We start from the raw sequence: 23,862 nt of genomic DNA, 5'->3' as shown, positions 1-23,862 counted from the left end.
AATAAATAAATCTTAGAAAAGAAATTTAGTTTTAAAACCAGGCATGGTGGTGCTTGCCTTTAATCCCAGGATTCAGGAAGCTGAGACGGATCCCTGAGTTAAAAGCCAACTTGGCCTACATAGCTAGACTAAGTCTCGAATGAATGAATGGTCTCCAGGAAGCAAAGGCTAAACTATGTCTCGAATAAATTAATAAATAAACAAATGACCAAAAGAATAAATGGTCTGGTCTCCAGGAAGCAAAGACAGAACTCTGAGGTCAAGGCCAGCTTGTCCTACATAACTAGACTGTGGTTCAAACAAACAGACAGACGGTTTGGTTTCCAGGCGGCTAAGAGTGCCTGCTGTGAGGCTGGAGAGATGACCCCTCAGCTGAGAGAGCTTCCTGCCCTTGCAGAGAGCCTGTAGCTCCAGCTCTGGGGGTGTGCACTCCTAGACTCGCATAAAACTAAGTCGGGCTTTCTTATTTCAGGTCCTGCTGACTGGGTTCTCTGGACAGAAAAGCAAATGCTTCCTTCAAACAGCTCTCCTTTTGTTTTTTTGTTAAAGATTGTTAGTTGTTTTGTTTTTTGAGATAGGGTCTCACTAGGAAGCCCTGGCTGTCCTGGAACTCACTGTGTAGACCAGGCTGATTTTGAACTCACAAAGATCCTCCTGCCTCTGCTTCCCAAGTACTGGAATAAAAGGCTTTCTTGTTCTTTATATGTCTCTCTTGTATGGGTTTAGACAGCTTCTCCCTCCCTCCCTCCCTCTCTCCTTTTTTTTTTACACCCACAAAGATTCTATGAGTGTTGGAAGATTTTTTTTAAAACTATCGTTTAAAAGTAAGCTATTAAAGCGAAAGACTAAGACCAGCTTTAAAAATCAGTGCTGTGGCACCAGCGGGCTAGGATTCCTAAATTCGTTCCCTAGCACCCACATGAGAAGTGGGGAGGGAAGGCGCACACCCAGGATCTTAGCACTGGGCGGCGGGGAGATGGGAGGATCTTGGGGATCCCGGGCCTGCCCAGCTAGCAAGAAAGACAGAGCTTAGCTAAAATGCTCAAGCACGCACCCGCACACACAAAACAGTTCGGGAGACAGGCGCGTTCCTCTGGACAGAACGCGGCCGCAGGCCCCGCCCCATGGCGCGCCCCGCCCTCTCCGGCGCGCCCGTTCCCACGGCGACCGAGCGCCAGGCTCCCGCAGCGGGTACTGAGTGGCGGCGGCGCCTTCATGAGCGGGGCAGGGGTGGCGGCCGGGGCACGGCCCCTCAGCTCCGCGGCCCCAGGCTCCCGGAGTGCGACCCGCCCACGCCCGCGCCCTCCTGTCGGCCTGCAGCACGCGGGGACGCAGCCGGCTACGCTCGGGCTCAGCGAGGCACAGAAGCGGATCCTGGACCTGGAGAAGAGCCTGCAGTTCCTACAGCAGCAGCACTCGGAGACGCTGTTCAAACTCCACGAGGAGATCGAGCACCTGAAGCGGGAGAACAAGGGTGAGCCTCTGGGTGCTAGCCCGGCATTTACAGCCCGAATGCCACGGCCATCAACTCTGACCAGTCTCCGGGTGAGGGGAAGGACGAGGGTGGCTTCTTTTTAGCAGGGCTTACCTACAGGGCTTAGTCAGTCCTCTTGTGGTCCTTTTGTGCCCACCAGCCCAGGCAAATGTTGGTCCTTCTGTGCACTCTGCCCAGCGCAGAGTACGGCCCAGCTCATTGTTTAAAACCGTTGAGGAAGTTAAACAGCAGAGCAAATGCGAGGAAATGGTCACCAGCTAAACACAACAGATCTTTGGCAGGGATTGCCTGGATACTGCCTTGCATCCCTTCCAACCCAACCGGGGCACCCTACAGGCTCCTTGCACGTGTTGGGGATGACAGGGATCAGCCAGAGGCATTTCTGGCCTGAGATGCCTCAGGTAAAGGCTTGGTGGAAAAGGTTGGTGGGACCCATGTAAAGAGGAGCCACACTTCTGCTGAGTGGCTATAGATTGTAGGTGTGATAAGGAGTCTTTGCTTGCTTTCAGATCTCCACTACAAACTAATCATGAACGAGAAGCCTCAGAAAAAAGGTAGGACTCAGCTGTTTGCTGGGAACCAGCACTCATGGCCATGTGGCAGCACCGAGCCCTGCATGCTAACTCGGGGACCAGTATGGGCCACTTTCCCCAGCCACAGCTGGTTTGCTGGCTCTCAGCACCAAAGGCATGAGGAGTAGGAACTGTGCAGTAGGAACAGTAGGGAGGCTGCAGACGCTCCGGCTGCTGAGCCGAACTCCTGCAACTGGAGCAGCCCTGTGGCAGCCCCCATCCCCTGACCCTCATTACACTAGTAGGTCAATGGCTGCTGTGATGCCTGCCCCTGGATCCCTAGCCCCGAGCCACTGATTTCTTACACTTGAGTGAGGTGTCTCTCAGTACACTCCCTTTGGGGACTTCTTCCTGCCATCTCCACAGCAACCTTAGGGGCCTGAGAACTAGCCAGTAGCCAGAGTACTTCCTCCTGCCCATGGTGGCTTGCTCTTCTTGTTGGTCCTCCAACATAGCACAGCCCAAGGGCACATCAGCTGAGTTCCTAGGTTCCCTCCCCTAATAAGCATTCAGATCATTTGGTAATCTGATTGTTAAAGATGTCTGCTTGGAAATAAATATCCCAGTCCTGGCATGCCCAGGCTTCTTCTTCTTCATGAAGGCATGCAGAGAATAGGAGAGCTCTTCAGGAGGGCAGGATGACCTGTTTTGAGCCCAGTGCAGCCCAAGCTGGTGGCCCTGGCAGGACGTAGAGGTGGAAGTAGAGGCTATTCTTGATCCAAGACCTGCCTTAGGGCCTACTGCTTCTTTGGTCACAGGACCCCTGCAGAAGCCTGGGGTGACTGCTCCTGTGGGGGCTCATAAGGAAGTGTGGGACACAGCCCTGCCAGAAGCGGGTTCTCCGGCTGAGCCCTGCGTCTTCCCCACAGGCAGTCTCTCTACATCCAGTCTTCAGTCCAACAAGTCTGCCTCCAACTCCACAGCATCCGGTGAGCCAGGGCCCCAGGCTGGACAGTCAGTGGGACGTGCTGCCTAGAGAGTTGAAATCCTTGTCTTTGGCAAAGGGGGCAGCCCCAATATCCTATGTACAGAAACACCCAGTAAAAGAGCCCATGGGGCAGGAGTCCTTGAGGGGAGGCTCCCTAGGAGGACAAAGCCTGGCTGTCAGTGTGGCATAGCCAGATGCTGTAGCAGGCCCACCCTTTGGGGTAGTGAGTAGCTGTGTCATTAACAGAGGAACTCAAGTACCCAGTCCGTTTCCATCTGGGAGGGTGGTATGTACTCCGCCTGTAGCTCCCAGCCCCTGCCCAGACAAAATACAGAGCCTCTTCTTACATTCACCTCCTATAGGAGGCTAGCCAGCTTCATAGCAGCAGCCCCGGGTGACCAGCGGGCCTTGGAAAATGAACGCACGCAGGCCAAATCCAGGCCTCTAGTTTCTTCTACCCCAAAACGGACCAGCGTCCTCCACGTGACTAACCTGGCACATTCAGCGGGAGCTACGACAGGCTTCACCCTCCCAACTTTATTCCTTCCCTCTCTTCAGGACAGCGGAGGAAACTGGTGCAGGGTCAGGGCTACTTGGGTCCATTGGTTGATCCTAGAGAATGGGTCGGTGGCTTCTAAGGCCTTTTGTGATGGCCCTGTTGGTGTGCCCTGCAGCCAACTCTCAAGGCAAGACCAGGCCCCAGCCCAGCTCCTTCAAGAAACAAGAGCTGAAGTCTGACGCCCTCCAAAAGACAGAGCTGGAAGAGCAGTCACTCAGCAGTGCTGCCCTGTTCCACAGCAGCAAGCTGGACAGAGCCTCTGGGGTGCAGGGACAGGCCAAGTAAGGCCTGCTTGCACCCAGGACCAGGCCTGCACCCCAAGGGCCCCAAGCTTACCCTTAATAGGTTTCCACCCTGGGACCAGCATCTCCACAGACCTGACTCCATTTTGATGAAAATGGGCTCCAGGGAGTAGGCAGCTGCCAGGTTGCTGTTCTACTGGCTGCTACTCTCTACTCTCCCCTGGGGTTCCTGCAGAGACCCCTGGTTGACCTCACCTACAGGGGACCAGTGGAAACCCCTAAATTGCTATTTTCTCAGAGAAGAGACAGAAAGTGATTTGGCCTAATTAGTTTGCCAGGAGGGAGGGTGGGGTCCCAGGGGACAAGGGTCTTGATATGCAGACCTGCCTGGCCTGGAGCTTACCCTGCAGGCCTTTCCCTGCCTCTGCCTCCGGTGTATGAGGATTACAGTTGTGAACCACCACACCTGGCTATCAGTCTGTTTTTACCAAGAACACTGAGTGGGATTCCTGTGCCCGACAAGATTGGAGCTGGCGTCTGTCTGATCAGTCTGCCTTTGGGAGACATGGGTTAGCAGAGCAGAGCAAGAGCCAACTCTGGGACCCCAGTTTTCCCAGTAGTCAGGCTTTGCCTTCTCTGAAGCCCCAATTCCTGGAACTACTATGGGCAAGAAACATGTGGGGTGAGGTTACCTGGCAGCTAGCTAGTTGCCCCTTCAACAAGGCAGAAGAGACAGACCTGGGTTCACAGCTGGCTAGTGGGCAATGGAGCCCGGCCTCTTCCACACTGGCAGGCAGGGAGGCTGTGGGTGGGTGGCTAGACCATTCCCACAGGTCGCCTCTGTGCTGCTATAATGTTTCAGAGACGAGGATGCAGAGGCTTCCAGTTCAGGGGCCACGTTGGTGGGGGGCAGCCATGGCAGGCAAGGAACAGGGATGGCCCCCGTACTGAGCCTGCCCCCATGCCTGCGCAAGCCCACCACAGTGCAGCAGTGTGAGGTGGTCATCCGTCAGCTGTGGAACGCCAACCTCCTGCAGGCTCAGGAGGTGAGGCCCTGGGCAGGTATATGACCCTGCATGCCAGTGGCACGGGACACTGTACCCACCATGCCTCTCCCTGCTTTTCAGCTACAGCACCTCAAGTCACTCCTGGAAGGGAACCAAAGGCCCAAAGCTGCAGCTGAGGAGGTTGGGCTGGGCTCTCCAAAGTGAGTGCCTTGTGCCCGGCGCCCTGCCCCAGCCCAGAGGAGGTGTGGGCATCATGGCTAACTTTCTTTCCCAGGGACCAGGAGTCCATGCAGTTCCCCAAGGTCACCGCCAAGGGCCTCTCTAAGAAGTGGTAAGTCCCAGGCACAGGGAGTGGGCACCCCCAGGGACAGGAGGGTAGGGTGTTCTGAGTTAAAGCCAGGCAGACGCTGCTCCTAGCCCAGCCACTGGTTCAGGGTACCCGGAGGCAGCTGGAAGATGCCTGCCCTGACCATCCTTTCCTCCACCAGCCTAATTCTGAGCCCAATGCCTGCGACAGAGCGTGCCATCCTGCCTGCACTGAAACAAAGCCTGAAAACCAACTTTGCTGAGCGGCAGAAAAGGTTGCAAGTAGTGCAGAGCCGGCGGCTGCATCGCTCCGTGCTGCTGAGCCGGCGCCCCGGGGGCCGGCCATCCTCTCTTGATAGTGGTTCACATCAGCCCTACTTTTCAGCCACACGAAATTCCAAGACAGACAGAACCCATGACAGATAAAGTACTTGTTCTCAGAACTGAGGAAACTGTCTATTTTCTCTATTATTTTACTATTCCTGCATCTATGCAAAAGCACATTATAAAATGTTACTCTCCTACTACCCACTGACTGAAAATAAAACTGTTTCTCCAAGTCCTAAGCTTCTTTCCTCACAGCTGTCAGGTGCCTCCTAAGCCAGTGTCCCTGCTGCTCTGGAAGTGCCTGCCCCATCTAGGCAGCCGGAACTGGCACACCCTAGGGGTGCTGTGCACCAGCAGTCTCATGGCATTCTGGGGCCTGCTGGCTTCCTTCCTTGACTGGCCTGCAAGCTGCCTTCTAGGTACATGGGCATGACTGAGAACACTGTTCTGGCTGCCTGGACACCAGTCATGCTGGGCTCTCCTGCTTGAGGGAAAACTGTCTTCTCCAGATCACACTCCACCCCCCGCCAGCAGCTGCCACCCAGAAGGGGCCAGCCTGCACCTACTTCTACCCAGCATCAGAGCCTCACCCCTCCACTACTCACCCTTACATTAATCTCAGTAAACTAGACCAGGGCCTGAATCAGGAGGCGGTGTCAGGAAGTAGATGAGGTCCAAGGTTCCTAAGATGGACAGTACCCCTGCCAGTGGGCCCAGACTCACAGAAGGTAGACACAGTAAACTCCTGACAAACACAGGAATAATAAATTTATTATAAGAATCATATAACAGAGTAGTGCACATATAAAAAGGGGGAATTTCTTTTCACCAGAGCGCTACCCATTACGGCCCAGCATGGCAAGTGCCTTAGGGCAGCGTTCTGAAGGAAGCCCATGCTCCTGGTGGCGGTACAGAGAATAGGAATATGGTGTTCTGAGGCTGTGGGTCCCAATGACAGTATCTGGTCAGCCGCCCATGTCTCATAGCACTGACAAAGGCCCTTCACCCAAGAGTGGCACAGGAATGTCAGGGGGCAGCCCCCGCCCCAGCTGGTCCTTCTCACAGCACTGAGGAGATCCATGAAGCTGAGGTCCTGCTAGCAGCAGAAAACCTGCTGCTGCCGCTGCCTTACTAGCCTTTCTTTCAAACTGAAACCTGGGCCCTAGATTCAGAAGTATTCATAGTAAGGTGTCCATGTACCTTATGAGGCACTACCTGAACCGCACACTGTGACTGGAGAACTGTGTGTACAGTGAGAGTTTCCTATGTCCTCGACATTCTCCAGACACAAGTACAATGTACTGTGACAGAGACGCTTAGATGGGACCTGAGTTCTCATGCTGCTGAGTGGACATGGGGTCCAGGAAGGCTGTAGGAAGCATTGGGCCTGGCTTCTGGAAGAAACCAATGGAAAGCCTTCCTGGGAACATCCCAGGCCCTCATGCAGCCAGCTCCACAGCTCCCTGGTCAATACTGCACAAGCATGGGGAAACATCTGACAGTCCCAAGACAGAAGGAGAAGCAGGAAAGCTAGCCTAAGCCAGGCCCTCTAGGAAGCCAACCCCCAATAACACATGGTAGTGGTGTGAACTCCGCAGCAGGGGCTGCCACTGGTCCTCAAGTTCAGTTTGCTAGGCAGCTGAGAGGCAGGCCTGGTGGATGCTCTGGGCCCAGGTGTTGAGCAGGGCTGTGACAGAGTGCTTGTCGGGAAGCTGCAGCAGCCTGGAGGTCATGCACCGGTGCACTGACTGCAGAAAGGGGTTGGCATCTGCAACACAGCAGCAACCATGAGTGCCAGGCCTGGCAAGACAGCAGCCCCTGAGCCAGCCACCCCTTAGTCTCCTGCGCTAAGAACTGGAATCTGTATGGAGCCCCAGACAGTCCCTGCTGTGTGCCAGCAGAGCCTTAGGGATTATGCCACCCAAGGGGCTCTCCCTGGAGCCCGATCACACAGACAGAGCTACATGAATTGCTGCTGGTGGCCCTGGTCACCTTGTAGAGCTCCACAGGCGTATCATGAACTTGACTGCCCTCCCCCATTTGACAGGTGCCACGAAACTGTTGGCAAGGGGCAAAGGACACAGTGGCCCTTCTTTCTCCAGGCAACTGCGGTCCAGCCTACCCTGGATAGGGACCCTGGATGCGCAGAGATGACCCTGCCTGCCTTGGGTCTCCAATGGTTTTTCTAGGTTCACCCACCATACTGCCACTGACGGTCAATCCACATCGGGCTCTGAGCAGGGTAGTCAGCAGGCACACTGAGCTCCAGTGGTGGCACACTAGGGAGGTCCTTGTCATCTGGAACACAAAACTGCACATGTGAACCAGCTGACAGCCTGGCGAGCTGACACAACCCTGCTCACCTCATCCCTGCTTTGGTGGAGAAGGATGAACGCATGGACTCAAGTGCTGGGGGAGCTGGGGAGTCGGGACAGGGAAGGAGAGGTGAGGCTAGAGCTGCAGTGTGGCAGGCCGTGTGAGCACGTGTGTAGCTTGAAGGCCCTAGAGACTGGCCTGAGCATGGATGGCAAACCACCACACCCACACCCCTGGACACTCACCCAGCTTGCAGATCAGGTGGACAGCACCGTTGTTGCTACAGTGAGAAGGGTCCAAGTTCACCAGGAACTTGGGGTCCAACCTGGCCACTTCACCTTGCAACACATTGGGGATGCTCTGCCGCTCGTCCTCCTCAAATCTGCGCTTCCGGGAACATACCACTGGGGACCTGGAGGAGGGGCCAAAGTGATTATGCAGATGTCACACGGCTTCTGCCTGCTGCTTATCACGAGGCCCAACCTGGGTATACATACACAATAGGTGGGCCATGGATGGCCATCATGGCAGGCACGAATGTGCGATACAGGGAATGGTTGAAGACAGGCGAACGGATGTTGGCCAGGACTGCATCTAGGAGTGGCTGGCACAGGTCCTGCTGTTTGGTTGGAAGAACTGGGGGTGGTGGGGGTGTGGGCTAGAGACAAGACAGACAGAGTCAGTGGCCTGGGCTCAAAGCCTCATCATTTTGAAGAGTCCTCCAGACCCCAGGGTCCTCCACAGCCTCTACCAGACAGAGTGCAGACAATGGCAGCTGATTCTGAATGCACTCCAGCCTGCAGCCTCATTCCTACCCCAGTGCCCACATCCTTAGGACAGGGTCTGAACAGAACTAGCAAACACAGAGGGTAGAAGGAAGGATTGGGCGCTCAAAGTGACTTCTGCCCTCCTCGCTCCCCTGGGTAGAATTTCCAGGTGAGGTCGGGTTCCTTGAGAGCACTAACTTCTGACCCTTGGGCTCCACTCACCACCGCCATGTCATTCTTGAGTTTCTCCAGGGCAATCTCACACTTCTGCAAGGTCTTCAGGGGACACCTAAGGAGAGGACACATGATCTGATACTCTGCTGGAGGGCTAGGGCAGGCGACTCTTGGAGGCTGGTCCTGACCACCATCCAGGTAGCCTCTGAGGCCTCGGCCACTGGAAGCCATCACAGGACTCCCAGCCCACTAGCATCTTCCAGAACAGACCCAGCAGGACTCAGTCTCATCCAGGCCAGCTCTTGCGCAATCTTGGCCCTGTGGCTTGAAGGGCTCTAACCTAAGAGGGCCAGGAGGACTGCATAGCTCCAGCAGGCCTCACCCAGTGACTGCCAGACAACTGGGAGAGTCCTCCTAAAATCAGGCAGGGCTGTGACGCCTCAGTCGGTGTGCAGACACACCCACGGACACCGTAGCCCTCAACACTGCTGTTAACTGTACCCTATGGCTGGTGGGCATAGGCAGTGGAAGCCTGGCGGCCCAATGTCATCCACGAGCTTCTGATAGGCTTCATTTGGGTTCGTCTTTACAATTAGTGCACACAGCTGCAGCTGGGCCCACAGCACACGGGGTGAGATGCAGGAGTCTGCCAAAGACCACCGGCAAGTTAGGAAGAGTCCAAAGGCAGACTCAGCCGTCATGGATAGCTAAAGGTGGGGCCACTAAAAACCAGGACCTAGCATAGTGTCCCATGAACCAGGCTATGACAGCCATAGGAGGAAGTGTGAGGCCCATGAAGCCTTGGGCAGGGTTGAAAGGTGGGTGCTGGGACAGCAGGCAGGGTTGAAGCTTCAGCACACACCTACTTGTGAAGTCATCCTTGCTTCAGGTATGGTCCACAGAGCTGCTGGACCCTTTGTTAAGCCCACACTGTCACCAAGTCTTGGGGACTCTGTGAGTTGTGGTACAACACAGTCCCTCCAAAAGTCCTAGAGCAGTGCTCACCGCTTAGAGGGGTCAGTGAGAATGTCCAGCAGGCTCTTCATCTTACTGAGGTCCTTTTTTCTGTCTAGGAAAGGAAGGGGACACTAAGAAACAGGCCCTGCATGTCCCGGCCCCATCCTGGTCTGGGCCAGCCTACCTTCATTCTTGTCGATCTTGTTGATCATGCGTCGCAGGGGCTCAATGTACTTGGACAACTGCTTCAGCTTGTCCAGATACTGTTGTTCTTCAGCCTGGCTGGAGCCAGCTGGGCTCATGACAGAGCTGGGGTTTACTGCAAAGGACAGGATGGGTAAGATGGATGGCTACAACCTGTGGGGCAGGTGTCACAACAGGTCTGAGGGTCCCATGATACCTTTACACAATTTGAGACCTTGGGAGAAGGGGTATTAGGCACCTTGTAGAGCTGTCCACCCAGCCCAGGCCCAACTTACCAGGGGTGTTTAAAGGTCCAGGGGAGGGGACGCTGAAGTTCTGTGGGGTGCGTGCTGTCACTGGGCTCTGAGAAGGCTGTGGTGAGGGGCTAGGCAGGAAGCTGCTGGGGGATGGGGCAGGGCCGGAGCTGCAGCCAAGTGAATAAAAGCAGGTCTGAGCCCAGAACACCATGCTAGCCAGCTCTGAGGTCAAAAGGGTAAAGGGAGGATGGGGCATGTGTGCACCCCCACCAGCCTACCTGACATTGGAGTTGGGCTGTGAGCCAGGTTGTGGGGAGGGCTGTGGAGGAGGGGGCATCGACTGTGGGGTCTGCACCTGCTGGCCCGGCGATGGTGAGGACAGCATGGTGAGGCTGCTTTGGCTGACCTGGAAGTGGAGAGACTTAGCCAGCTCCATGCTATACACACACCCTGCCCAAAGCACCCACTGGTCCAACCTCTCATTTTATACACCCTTCTTTTTTTTTCTTCTTCAAGATGCTATACACCCAGGCACAAGCCTCACCTCTAGGTGCATACAGCACATGGTATCCAAGAGGGTGGAAGAAGGCCAGGTGGGCAGCCTGGCTCCTTGGAGGAGGCCCATGAGGATTTCAGGTTTCTGGGCTGGCATAGCTGTGGTAATGACTTGTTTCTCAAGCATTTGTGTGTAAGGAGGGAGCCTACTAGAAAGGCCTTTTGCTCTGACTAAGCTAGGAAACACTTCTCTGAGGATCAGTAAAGACGGTTCTTTGCTAGCCTATGGAGACAGTCTTCCCGTGTGCCTCCCTGAGTCTTCCTGTCTGACTCTAGCTCCAAGGACAAGGTCTTGAACAAAGAGGCTCTGACTTGTGCAGATGCTGCTGCCTCACCCCATCTTAACTGGGGTGAAATGGATGGCCAAGGAGTCGTATGCATATCTGTAAGCGGTACTACACTGACTCCACAGCACCTCTGGCTAGCCTGGCAGAGCCCACTTGAAGGGATGAGTATCAAGAGATCCCTGGGCTCAGAGGCCTGGCTCTGCCCACAAAGCGGCTGCCCTCTGCTGTCAGTGCACATTCAGACAACAGACACAGGGCTGACTGCACCACCGCTAGCACCAGGGCCACTGACTTTATCTAAGAACTCCAGGGACTGAAAGCACAGAACCAGGCAAAGGGAACAGGATGTACCTGCTCCCACTTTTCAGCAGAGAAGTGTAAGAAGGCCGTTCTAGATGGAGAGACAGCTGCCCATTGGTCTCTTGCTATCCTGGGACATCCTGGAGGCCATACCAACTCAAAAGGCCCCAAGCATCCAAGGAAGCACTTCTTATACCTCAGTCGATCACTGTGCACCAAGCACCCCCACAGCCTGCTTCTGTGGCTCACAGGCCAGCCAGTCTGTAGACCAAGTCAATCAGGTGCCTCTCCCAGCTGACTAGACACTGATGCCTAAGTGGGGCCATACTGCCACATCTCCCCACACCATCTTTGCCACATCATGGAGATTGTTGGGCAAAGATTACTACCTATGAGTAGGTTCTTAACCTCTCAAATTGGGAATAGGCGCGCAGATCCAACAAGGAAAATGATATCTGCACTTCTCACCTGCTCACCCCACACTGGCCAGGCCAAGGATGACATGGGGCCTGGCATGGTAGCCTGCTTGGCCATCTCAGAGCCGCTGACTAAGCTCTCAGACCCAAGTTTAGTTTCTAGAGACCTCCTGGAGTAGCGCACAACCATCTATAACTCCAGCTCGAGGACCCAATGCTGCCTTCTGGTTCTGTGGGCATTGTCCTCACATGCACAAACCCCCACAGAGACGCACACACAAACACACAGAGTTAAAATCTCAGATAAAAAGGGTGGCCCAGACAATGATGTCACTCTGTGACCAAAAAACCCCTGCACAGTGGGGAGCAGGAGAGCAAAGTCAGGTATCTGGCTGCTGGGCAGTCACATCAGTCTTCCTCTGAGCAGAGATTCACCCTGACTTAAGGAGGTCAGAGTTGAGCGGGGCAGACAACATGCAGGTCTCACTAGAGCATCCAGCACACTGTGGTGCTGGATGCATTAGGAATCCATGGATACCAGGGCAGGCACATGTCACCCAGACCATAAAACCTGCTTGGAATCAACCCATGTCCTATCAAAGTCCCAGAACCACACAGTTCCAGGAAGACTACAAAGGGTACAAAAAAAAAAAAGGCTGTAGTTCGAGCCCTGCCCTATTGGCCTGGGCTTCCATACATGTTCCCAAGAGACCCTGAAATCCCTTCCCTTTCTCTGTGCCAACTGCCTACCCATACTTGATACTGCTGCAGCGGCTATTCCTGGTAGCTGTTCCTTGGCTGGACTTTAAAGTTTAAAGCTCAGGCATACTACATGGGACGGTTAGGCACCCTGAGGGTCACAGGACTGAACAAAGTAGGAAATCTCACAGTTCATGTCCTACCTTCACACTCATACTTGGGCACAGGACACACTTTGACACCCTCTGCCTTTGTTGATGACACAGCAGAGATCAAAGCAGCTGCCCCAAGACAAGAGGCAGTGGTCTAAGACAGGAAGAACAATAATCAGCGGAGCATAGGGGATAGAGAAGCCCCCAACATAGGTAAAACCTGCAGGGCCCAGCCAAAGGGTCATGCCTTTGGGGACAAGAGGGTCTCTTCCCTGTTGGGAAGCCTGGACATCAGTGACATGATTCTCTTCCCCTAACATAGTCTAGAAACTTTCTCTTCAAGGCCTCGAAGTCCAGGCTGCACCCAGCCTATGTACACACAAGACTCTTGCAGACCACATAAGCACCGTGCGCCCCAGCACACCTTACCAGTGTTCCACCAGCTCTGGGACTTCCAGGAGACCGAGGATGGGGTCAGCCTGGATTCTTTGGCTGCCCCAGACCAGGGCAGCTGGCAGGCCCCAGAGGATGGGAGGCAGGGAAAGATTTCTAACAGGAAGGAAAACAAACCAAGGATACCCTTTCACGAAACTCCATGATCTGGAAACTCCAGCCCCCTAGAACCTTCCAGGAGTCAGTGCCAAATTGCTCAAATCTTAGTCATCACAGATACCCCTGGTACAAAGGAGCACCCAAAAAGCATCTCTAGCCAGAAGTGACCTAGCATGGAGCAAGGATGTGGGGAAGAACCAGACGGGCGCTGCTGTTCTTGGGGCTTCTGCTATCAGGGAAGGGGCGGGCAATGGGACATGGACACATTCTTAGCCCAGGCATGGGCATGTCACAGGTGCTAACAAAAGTCCGAGTGGCACCAGAGGAAGAGTTTCTGACAGACCCTTGTACACCATCTGTCACTTGCATGTTAGAGGCAGGAACACGGCAACCAGTCAGGTGACTTGCTCAAGGAGAAGGCCAGGCACCACAAGCATGGGGCTTCAGCAATGGTGACAGTCTGCTAGGTGGATCATGTGGGAACGATAGCATGACTGGGTCAGAAGGAAGAATCTGGGTGGACTGACAAAAAAGAAAAAACAAAACAAAGCAAAACAAAACCCAGGAGGCCAGAGGAACCGCAGCTGGGGATGGGGGTCAATTCAAAGGGCCGCAGAGAACCTAGAGACAGGCAGGCACCATGATTCTGCTCCTTTCTGGATCCTATACCTGCCTAGCACTTAAAACAGCCCTTGCTCCTGGCCCAGTACTGAACATGAACATGGAGTCCCACTCCAGAGAACCACGGAGCCCTTGTCATGGTCTGCTTGCTTACATTCACCATGCTTCACAGACAGGCAATGAGGATGCTGCTGTCCTGGCCCTGGTGATGACAGGAAGGAAGGGCTGAAATCAGACAGCTATACTGTATGGCGGAAGGCAGCCTGCAGCCTTTTCTCCACTGATTCTCTCCCTCAAGTACTCTCAGGGCCTTTATCCTCTGAGGAGGCAAGCAAAAATGAATGTGCTTTAAAAAAAAAAAAATCAAGCCAGTTGGGCCATGGTAGCACACATCTTTAATCCCAGCACTTGTGAGGCAGAGTCAGGAAGATTTCTGAGTTCGAGGCCAGCTACAGAGTGAGTTCCAGTACACAGAGAAACCCTGTCGCAAAAAACCAGTAAAATAAAATAAATAAAATAAAAAAGCAAAGCAAAGCAAAGCAAAGCACAACCTTGTCTTAGATGCTCTGGCCACACTGTACTGCTCCAGACTCCTACAGCTGATGTATTTGTCTCCGGCACACTAGCCCATAGCTGCATGGACATGTCCCCACCTGCCAGCACCTCACAGGACAATCAATAAGTCTGGGTGGACTTAAGCTGGTATCTACCCGTGATGGCTCAGTCAATCAAGTCACAGTGTTCTATGAAAGTGACCCAAACTTTTTCAAGTACCTTTTATCTATTTTTATCTATTTTTCTCTCTTTCCTTTCCTCCAATGAACTTCCTTGCCTTCTGGGTTTAGGAAGCACTATAGATCCTAAGAACCACTCAGTTCACATTAGGAGACAGAGGCAGGATAAGGCCCAGGCCAGAACCTAGTCCAAGAGATGCACAGACAGGAGAGAGAGAGCAAGGCTGTCAGAGCAGCAACAAAAGCAGGGCTAAGGGTTCCTAGGAGAGTCTACTGACAGGACTTGAGTCCTGATCCTCAACACGCTCCTTCCCACTTGTAACAGGAGCTAAATGCTTGAACTGACCTGCCACAGTGAGAGCTAACGTGATTCTACACACGAAGAACCTCGCTCAAGATCTGGCATACATCACACCCTCAAAATGTTGGGGACCCTCAGTTTCCACAGACTCTTCTGTTAAGTCATCTATCTCCACAACTCCACCTGACTCTGTGAACCCAATGAACTGAGCAAGAGGCCTCTGCACCTCTGAAGGAAACTACACAACTGTCCCATGTCTGACTATGTGCAGATCCTGCATGTGGGCCCTCAGGCACGGCAGGAACTCCATCTGCTAGAATTATAGATACATTTTCCTTTGTAGGAAAAGGAATTCTAAAGTTCTTTCAGCTATCAGGTTTCCTACAATAACCTCATCCAAATGGAAAGCCCTGTGATGAAGGCACATTCACGGCACTCTACTCTCATGATCTTCACGCAATGCCTGACACACGGAATGCCGTATACAAAGGAATACACAGGTGGGGGGACATGTGTATAGCCTGTATCCATGAAATCATCATGTGCACAGAGTGTAATCCACTAGGTTTCTATATGGCAATGACTCCTCCCAGCTAACTCTATAATATTCTGGACCAGCAGAACGTTTGCCCGTGGTAGTTGTCCGCAGTGATCTGGACCATACAACTCAATGTCAGTGAGTGCTTAAAATGTGACCAGCACTACTGAGGATCTGGATGCTCGGTGGAAACCTAACAGCTGCACATAGTACACAGCACTGCACAGCAGAGCCCTAGGAGGCCACACTGGTTGTCTTCTTTTGAGATCACATCTCATGTAGCTCAGGTTGGCTTCAAACTCATGTCAAGAGTTCCAGAAATACCGCCAGACAGACTCAGTTGTATACATGTAGCTTTGTAATCAAACACAGGGCCTTGTGCATGCTAGGCAAGTCCTCTGCCAACTTGACTGCATCCCCAGCCCATGTCTTCTGTTTTACTTTACCATGAAAACAAAAGCAGTATGTCTATTGTAAAATAATGAAAACGCCCCTCAAGAAAATCAGCATGAGCTGAGCACGCTGGGACATGCCTGTAGCCCCAGCACTTGAAAGGTATAGGCAAAGGCAGACAGATCTCTGAATTAGAGGTCAGAGTGAGTTCCAGGACAGCCAGGGCAACACAGAGGCATCTAGCAGGTAACTACACAGGCTGCCCTGTCTTGAAAGAAAGAAAGACAGACCAGTAGAGCTTGGCCTCAAATAAAGTTTACCACTTGTTTCACTGCTCTGAGAGCCACCATGAAGGAAGTCACGGACAATGAAAGAAGGTGTGCTTCATGAAGGGGCACAGAGAAAACCCAAGCTTCCGGGCTGAGCCCTATACGAAGCCCAATCCGTAAATACCTGTGCTGTGGGCTGTCTGCCCAAAGAGATGGAGCTTGACGGGCCAGCAGACATGGTGGAGGTGGGTGGGAACCGGGCTCTTACGTGCATCCCGCCTTGGGCCAAGGCTTCAGCAATCATCTTTGAGGACAGAGGGACAACAGACAAGATAATTGCAACAAGAACTGCAGTGCATGGTAGGTGCGGGTGTGTGCAGCCTCAGGGAGTGGGCCAGAGGTGAGGCCCCTCCAAAGGACCCAGGTGTGTGCTGGTGCTCGAGGACACGGTCAAGCACACATCTCTAAGCTCAGGGAAGTACCAGAGTGGAGTGGTCTGAGAATGTAAGCAGATTTCTATTCTGCTAGCCAGTCTGTGACACTTGTCCTGGACACACCTTTGAACTGTAGGCAGCACAGACCCTGGGAGCCAGAGCCAGAGCCAGACCACTCAGGTGGCAGTCTAGGGAGACCAAGTTTTTGGGACAAACTTGGAAAGAGGACATGTCAGTCAGGCTTGCAGAGAGCAAAGTCAAAGTCACTGAAGCAGCATCTTGCTCAGCACAGCATTCTCTTAGAAGTGCACCTGCAGCCCAAGGCACACCCATCTCTCTGGCCTCCTGGGGATGCTGATTCTAGAAGTGTGGAGGAATAAGGGAGGGGTGGCAGGAGAGCCTGGGGTTCTCCCAAAAAGCTTCCTCACTAATTAATGATGAAGGGCTCTCCACAGGGACATAAAAACATCTGCAGAGCCAAGTCAGGAGCTTCAAGACCAACAGAGAACTTTCCTTGAGTCAACTTCTGTTTCTTGATTCACAAAGACAGCCAAAGGGAGGCTATCAATGTCATGGCTTTGGAGCTGGCTGTCCTTACTCTGTGTTCTGAGGTATGGGAGGAATCCAACCTAACTCCTGGAAAGCAAGGCCTACATGCACTCAACATGTCACAAACTAGAACAAAATAACACAACCTGGCACAGAAAGTAGGACCTAACCACCAAAACAAAACAAAACAAAACAAAACAAAGCAAACCCAGTAGCAGATGTGAGAGCATCACTTCAGCACAGGAGTTAAGAGATAGCAGGGGCAACGTGGTGAGACCCCACTTCAAAAAACCAAACCATTTAATCCCAGGAAGCTCTGAGCTGAGCTACCAGAGCAGGATGGTATTGTAGATGATGTAGTCTGTGCAGCAACGGAGCTAGAGACAAGGCTCCAGGCCAGGCTTATGGGCCTGCAGCATCACACACACACAGCACATGGTCACACACAGGAGGTGCATGCTGCAAGCACCACAGAAGATCCCAAAGAGAACATCTTAAGAGCCAAGAAAGGTAGAACCCTCACCATTCCTGCAGTCAGCCAAACAAACCCGCTGGTCCTGATGGTGGCTGTCAAACTAGGGGTGCTGTCCCAAACAGCCCATGCCCCAACAGGTCACTGGCAGACACAAAGAGGGCTAGATGTTTGAAGGCCCTCTGCCTACACTGGGGGAGGAGGAGATAAAGGGAATTGATTTCAGGGTTCTTGATAGGATGGGGGGATCACTTAGGGAGGTCCGTTCACAACTAGTGGCTGCAGTGCCATCTACAGCACTCCTTCCAAATGACAGGACATCCACCGTGATATGAGATGCCAGCTTCTCTCCAGAAACAGAAGCCACAGGAAGCAAGCATGATGGACCCTCTGGCTGGTTTTCTTTTTTATTTATTTTTAATACTTTAAAGATTTATTGTATGAGTTTTGTCTACATGTGTATATGTGCACCGTGTACATGCCTGGTATCTGCAGAGGTATGTCATTCCCTGAAACTGGAGTTACAGATAGTTGTGAGCTACCATGTGGGTGCTGGGAACTGAACCCATATCCTCAGGAGGAGCAACAAGTGTTCTTAACCTCCAAGCTGTCTCTCCAGCTCTATCTAGTTTATTTTTTATGGTTTTTTTTTAAAAATAACCTGTGCATGTATGTCTGTGCAACCATGAACATGCAGTATCCTTGGAGGCTGGAAGAGTTAATTATACCTGGCTGTGAGCTACCACGTGGATGCTGGGAACAGAACCCAGGTCCTTAACACAGTCAGTGCTTTTAAGCACCATACAGTCTCTCTAGGCCCTGACCAGTTTTCTTTCTTTTCTTTTCTTTTTTTTTCTTTCTTTTTGGTTTTTAAAGATAAAGTTTCTCTGTGTAACAGTCCTAGCTGTCCTGGAACTCCCTCTGTAGACCAGGCTGGCCCCTTCTGCCTCCTGAGTGCTGGGATTAAAGGAGTGTGCCACCACTGCCCAGCCTGACTGGTTTTCTTTATGAAGAACTTCTGACAAGAAAAGCTCATTTTCTTCCAGGCAGAAATCCCAGAGGAAAGCACCATAAATGTTTATAGGATCAGATGAGCAGCTACCAAGTTCAACTTACTGTCAATGAGCTTTTCTCTACTTCTCAATACACGGCTACCTCCAAAGGAATTCTAATGGAGAGCAGAGCACCGGCCTGGTTCCTGGATGTGGCAACTGTACAGGAGACTAAGGAGCACAGAGGCGAAGATCAATGCTGTCATTGTGTGTGTACACATGACAGACGCCCGTCTTGGTTATTGCTCAGTTTTACATTACTAGAAGAACAGAGTGAAAAGACGCATGCACAGGAAAATAAAGACAATCTGCTCTATTTTACTGCTGGAGCCCAGCAGATTCCACTGAAGATGACTTCATCTCTCCCATCAACATAAGCATCTTCAGGTAAGAGAGCCGGATAAAACAAACAGCATAGGGCCACTGATCCTTCCAGAACATTACTTACCCTAGGCAAAGAGCCCTGCCACCATTACCACACAAATCACAATACCTGTCACCCTGGCAGTAGTGTAGGCTCTCCCAAGATGTCTCTGCTATTGAGGGCACACTCTAGGAATAAAGCATGGACCGCTTACTTGGGGCCCCCACGCCAACAACTTTCACAGGGCTGGCTGGTGGCCTGTTTTGTGGCATGTGTGTGGTAGTTCGCATGCACAAAGGTACAATGCGTGGTTTCTTCATCCCAACAGAATTCGTGGGCACCAGGTAGGAAATTCTAATCTGTTTTTGAGCTCCTGATTAATTAGATAACTGGCCATGGTGTGCAGGAGCCTTCAAAGGCACCCTGTGGTTCAGTCCTGAAAAACTACAAAAAACTGTCTTAAACTCAGCCACACACTGGCAAAATCACTTCAGGATCCAAAAACAAGGTGATACTCAGAACAGCAGCAGGTACTGCGGTCACTCCTATAAGGCTGCGTCCAATAAGGAGTTTCTGCCTGCAGAGGGTGCTCTCTGATCTCAAATCACAAGCCTTGGAGGTTTGGCTGTGGGCTGCGAGCAGTGGCAGTGTTGTTTCCTGAGACAGGGTTTCCTGTGTAGCTCTGGCTATCTTATCTTGAACTCGTTCTGTAGACCAGGCTGGCCTCAAACTCAGAGATCTGCCTGTCTCTGCCTCCTGAGTGCTGGGATTAAAGGCACGCATTACTACACTTGGCTATTTTTTAAAACTGTTTTAAAATTTACTTATTTTTAAATTATGAGCATTAGTGTTTGCCTGCATATAAGTCTTTGTAAGAGTGTTGGATCCCCTGAAACTGGAGTTACAGACAGTTGTGAGTTGTCATATGGGTGTTGGGAATTGAACCTGGGCCCTCTGAAAGAGCAGTTGGTACTCTTAACCACTGAGCCATCTCTTCAGCCCCTAAACAAATGTTTTAAAGCTCATTTCTCAGGTTGTTACTATTGGAAGGTGGTCAAAATTTTAATAAGGGCTAAGTCCCCTACTATGGGCCAGTGTGTATAGAAGTGATAGTATTATCAACTTGATTGTCATTGGAATCCCCAAAGAGACAAGTTTCCAGTATCCCTGTGAGGGAGTATCTTAATTAGGGTAACAGAGGTGACTCCACTCCTTGGGCTGGGGTCCTTAACTACATAGACAAGAGAATGTAATCTGAGCACAAGCATCTACTGCTGTCTGCTTCTTGTTTTGTTTGCAACCAGGTCTCTCTAAGTAGCCAGAACAGGTCTGGAACTTGCTAAGTAGACCAAGCTGGCCTTGAACTCACAGAAATCTGCCTGCCTCTTCTTCTGGAGGGCTGGGATTGAAGTGTGCACCACCACGCCTGGCCATTCTCTGCTTCTTGACTGTAAGATGCAGTGTGGCTGGCTGCCTCCTGCTTCTGCAGCCTTGACTCTCACCACTATGGACTGGACCTTGAAATGCGAGCCAGAAAAACTCCTCAAATTTCTTTTGTCAGAGTATTTCATTACAGCAACAGGAAAAGTAACTACTATAAGACACGACCACAGAAACTGAACATGGGTCCTTTCCTCTCTTTTATGTCCCAGGTGCCTCAGGTGGTAGCTTTAATCTACCACATGCTCCTTGTCATGATATGCTGCCCCAATACAGGCCTCAAAGCAATAGAGTCAAGCAGCTGTCAATTGAACCTCCACAAATGTGAAAAACATCATACATAAATTGCACAGGGACTGAAAATACAGATGATACAGTGCTTATCTAGCATGCAGAAAGCCCTGGTTCTACCAATACTGCATACACATTGAGTGTGGTGGTGCATGACTGTAATCCAAACACTCACAGGTGGAAGAAGGAGGATGAGAAGTTCAAGGTCAGCCTCAGGTACATAGGAAGTTAAAGGCCAGTCAGGTCTTTCTGAGACCAAGTCCAAATAAATAAATCTGCATACACAATATAACTTCAGTGATGTGAGAAAACCAGAAACAATACCCACTGCTTCCTGCTCTGCGTGCTTCTCTTACACCTAGTCTTACAGACTAGTCTCTAGTCTCTGCAGTTCTCACACTCTGGAAAAGCTCATAGATCAGAGTGCTACAATCCTTTTCCTGGCACTAAGGCAACCTGGATTTCAAAGAAGCCTCGATTCCAGGACCTTTCCCTTCACAAGGGTCTTTCATGCCCAAGCAACCCAGCCGTGCTCCTCTCCCCAATACTACCAGAATGCAATGAGACCAGCCAACCAGCCCCACAAAACTGCGATGCAGCAGGGAAATACAGAAGCTGGGAGGAGGGTAAAGGGAATAGCAAGATACAGGTGATCCAAGAGGAAAAATGGGAAAAGGAGGGGGTCTTTAGCAAGGAGGAGGGAGGTAAATACAGAAGGAGATAAGTAGGTAAAAATAACAATAAAGATGTCTGAAAAGACACAAAGAATCATATTACTATTTATCCAAATAAATAACCTATAAGCTAATTCTCTGTATGAATATACAAATATAAAATAACATACACACACACACACACACACACACACACACAGAGTTTTAATAAACTTTTCCTCTCATCAGGGCTGGCAGTGCTCCCTTTATCACCCAAAGACCACATTAATAAAACCCCAATAGTAGACATGAAAAGCCCTCCTTTGAGTTGTTGACCAGGGCTATCCAAGAGACTACCAATACATACAGCCTTATGCTGATGTCCTAGGCTGCCTCCCCCCTGAGGTGGAAAATAAGCCCCTATTGCTGAAGACACCATGCAGTTCAGAAACAGAGCCCACAGACCCCTCAACTGGAAATGACCAGAATGCCCCCTCCCTGAGGAATAGCTTTCATGATACCAGAAAGCACCAAGCACCTCCTTCCAAAGAGGAAGGCAACCAACAGTCCTACCCAGCTATGATGCCTGTGAACCAGATCAACAACCAGCAACCAGCATGGCAGGATAACCCTAAGAGTGCAATATTGGCACACAGACCTGACAGTAACCAACAGCTCTCTAACTAGACCTGGACGTAAGACAGACTTAACAAGCAGGAACTCAAGTGCAGTCTTCACCCCTCATTAAGAAAACTTCTCAGCTGGGCGGTGGTGGCGCACGCCTTTAATCCCAGCACTCGGGAGGCAGAGGCAGGCAGATCTCTGAGTTCGAGGCCAGCCTGGTCTACAAGAGCTAGATCCAGGACAGGCTCTAGAAACTACAGGGAAACCCTGTCTCGAAAAACCAAAAAAAAAAAAAAGAAAACTTCTCTTTGAACCAAGCAGAGACCACTACAGAAAACCATAGCCAACCAACTGCAGAGCTGTGAAGCTCAGTCCCACTCAATACATCTATAAAATTCTCCCTCACCCAAGGCTAAGAGAACATTTCAGAAGAGGGGACTCAGGCTTATAACAGCCAGAGGACCAGGGAGTTTTCTGTGAGACTGTCTCCATGTTGGGAGCAGTGAACCCCCCAGATTCTCAATTTCTTGTAAACAACTTGTTTTCTTCTGCTCTGAGACAGCTTGCAGCTGCTCTGAGCACGAGACCCTCAGGAGTTCCTGATGGCAGGGGAGTGGTTTCTGGTGAGTTTGGCTGGGGCGTGGCTCTCAGTTAAGGATCTCTATATAAGCAGCTCTGGTACACAATAAAGGGGGCATTCTGGCACCAAGGATGACCTGTGTCTCTGTCTCTGTGAGTCTTTGTGTGTTTCAATCTCCAGCCCCTTGCCCGATTCACGAACTGTATGGTAGCGCATGGAGCGCAGCCGGCTGTGGTACGCTACATCTCCTAGTAACACCAGAAGCTACATCCGTAAAGTCTCACCAACATGACTGCCCAAATGTAAGCTGACTAGCTGGGCAGTGGTGGTGCACACCTTTAATCCCAGCACTCGGGAGGCAGTGGCAGGTGGATCTCTGTGAGTTCGAGGCCAACCTGGTCTACAAAAGCTAGTTCCAGGACAGGCTCCAAAGCTACAGAGAAACCCTGTCTCGAAAAACAAAAAAACAAAACAAAACAACAACAACAACAACAACAACAAAAAACCCCAGCAAATGTAAGCTGACCAAGATGACACCAATGGACATGCCAAAGCGGACAGGGAAAAGCCTATGAGGCCTCAACCCTACATATAGGCAGCTGAAGAAAGCTGGAAGCAGAAGCGGTGATCTTACCCAGGGAAGAGCATACCAACTGGCTGTCAAGTGCTAAAAACATACATAGAAGTAACATTCTATGGACTGAATAGGTTATATTTAGAGATGTATATATTTATATACATACATTTGTATGTATATATACACACATATATATGCATATAATAAGAATTAGTTTTTTAAAGGTTATAGTTATATTTTTTTTAAAAAATATTTATTTATTATGTATACAATATTCTGTCTGTGTGCATGACTGCAGGCCAGAAGAGGGCACCAGACCCCATTACAGATGGTTGTGAGCCACCATGTGGTTGCTGGGAATTGAACTCAGGACCTTTAGAAGAGCAGGCAATGCTCTTAACCTCTGAGCCATCTCTCCAGCCCAGGTTATAGTTATATTAATCTCAAAAAGAAAAAGAAAATCACAGTGGCAGGGCCTGCCTCCTGAGATATCATATTTGGACCGAAAAGTACAGAGCACTAGAAACACAAGGCCCAAAGAAGGTATTGAATATGGGTGGACGACCTCCTAAAACATTGACAGCATAGTCCTAAAAACAACTCCATGAGGAAATAAACCAAAATGGCCATTCTCCTCTTAACTACCAGATAGGACAAATGTCTCATTGTCACCTTAAACTGCACCTGCCACTGATCTCACGCTGGGGTAGAAGGAACACTAACAGCCAAGCTATATCACTCCCCACCCCCATTAGTAAGACATGGGCAAGGAACTGAAGGGAGCCGTGCACTTGGCACAGAGGCTTGCTCCGGAACACCAAGCACACATGGCCATATCTGTTTCTGGTGGCTGACAAGATACCACCAAAGCAAGCAAAAGGAACACACATTTCCTCCAGCAATAAATACAAATAAGAAC

The 23,862-nt window shown here is 51.2% G+C and overlaps 2 protein-coding genes across 11 annotated transcripts in view; one reads left to right on the top strand and one right to left on the bottom strand.

The window, feature by feature from the left end:
* The first annotated feature begins 1,215 nt into the window (after positions 1-1,215).
* Ccdc74a (coiled-coil domain containing 74A) lies at positions 1,216-5,064 on the top strand. Its single transcript, XM_042055831.1, has 6 exons — positions 1,216-1,474; positions 2,005-2,049; positions 2,937-2,996; positions 3,670-3,835; positions 4,924-4,983; positions 5,043-5,064. Exons 1-6 carry the CDS (start codon positions 1,216-1,218, stop codon positions 5,062-5,064), a joined length of 612 nt encoding a protein of 203 aa, XP_041911765.1.
* Positions 5,065-6,178: 1,114 nt separating this feature from the next.
* The window catches only part of Med15 (mediator complex subunit 15), a 63,433-nt gene continuing 45,749 nt past the window's right edge, over positions 6,179-23,862 (bottom strand). For 5 of the 10 annotated variants that reach the window (XM_038344356.1, XM_038344358.1, XM_038344357.1 and 2 more), the window contains 10 exons: positions 16,092-16,211; positions 10,369-10,496; positions 10,130-10,257; positions 9,835-9,969; positions 9,699-9,762; positions 8,742-8,808; positions 8,250-8,410; positions 7,998-8,164; positions 7,636-7,734; positions 6,179-7,204 (listed from right to left, as the gene is read on the bottom strand). In XM_038344356.1, the coding sequence (XP_038200284.1) occupies positions 7,068-7,204; positions 7,636-7,734; positions 7,998-8,164; positions 8,250-8,410; positions 8,742-8,808; positions 9,699-9,762; positions 9,835-9,969; positions 10,130-10,257; positions 10,369-10,496; positions 16,092-16,211 (1,206 nt within the window). In that variant the 3' untranslated portion in view covers positions 6,179-7,067. Of the gene's footprint in view, positions 7,205-7,631; positions 7,748-7,997; positions 8,165-8,249; positions 8,411-8,741; positions 8,809-9,698; positions 9,763-9,834; positions 9,970-10,129; positions 10,258-10,368; positions 10,497-16,091; positions 16,212-23,862 lie in introns of those variants that run through there. The other 5 variants (XM_038344359.1, XM_038344361.1, XM_038344363.1 and 2 more) reach the window with 3 other exon arrangements.

The sequence above is a fragment of the Arvicola amphibius genome, chromosome 10 (genome assembly GCF_903992535.2).
Source record: "Arvicola amphibius chromosome 10, mArvAmp1.2, whole genome shotgun sequence".
NCBI lineage: Eukaryota > Metazoa > Chordata > Mammalia > Rodentia > Cricetidae > Arvicola > Arvicola amphibius.
Note: the sequence above shows the minus strand (reverse complement) of the source record. Positions and strands in the feature narration are given on the sequence as shown.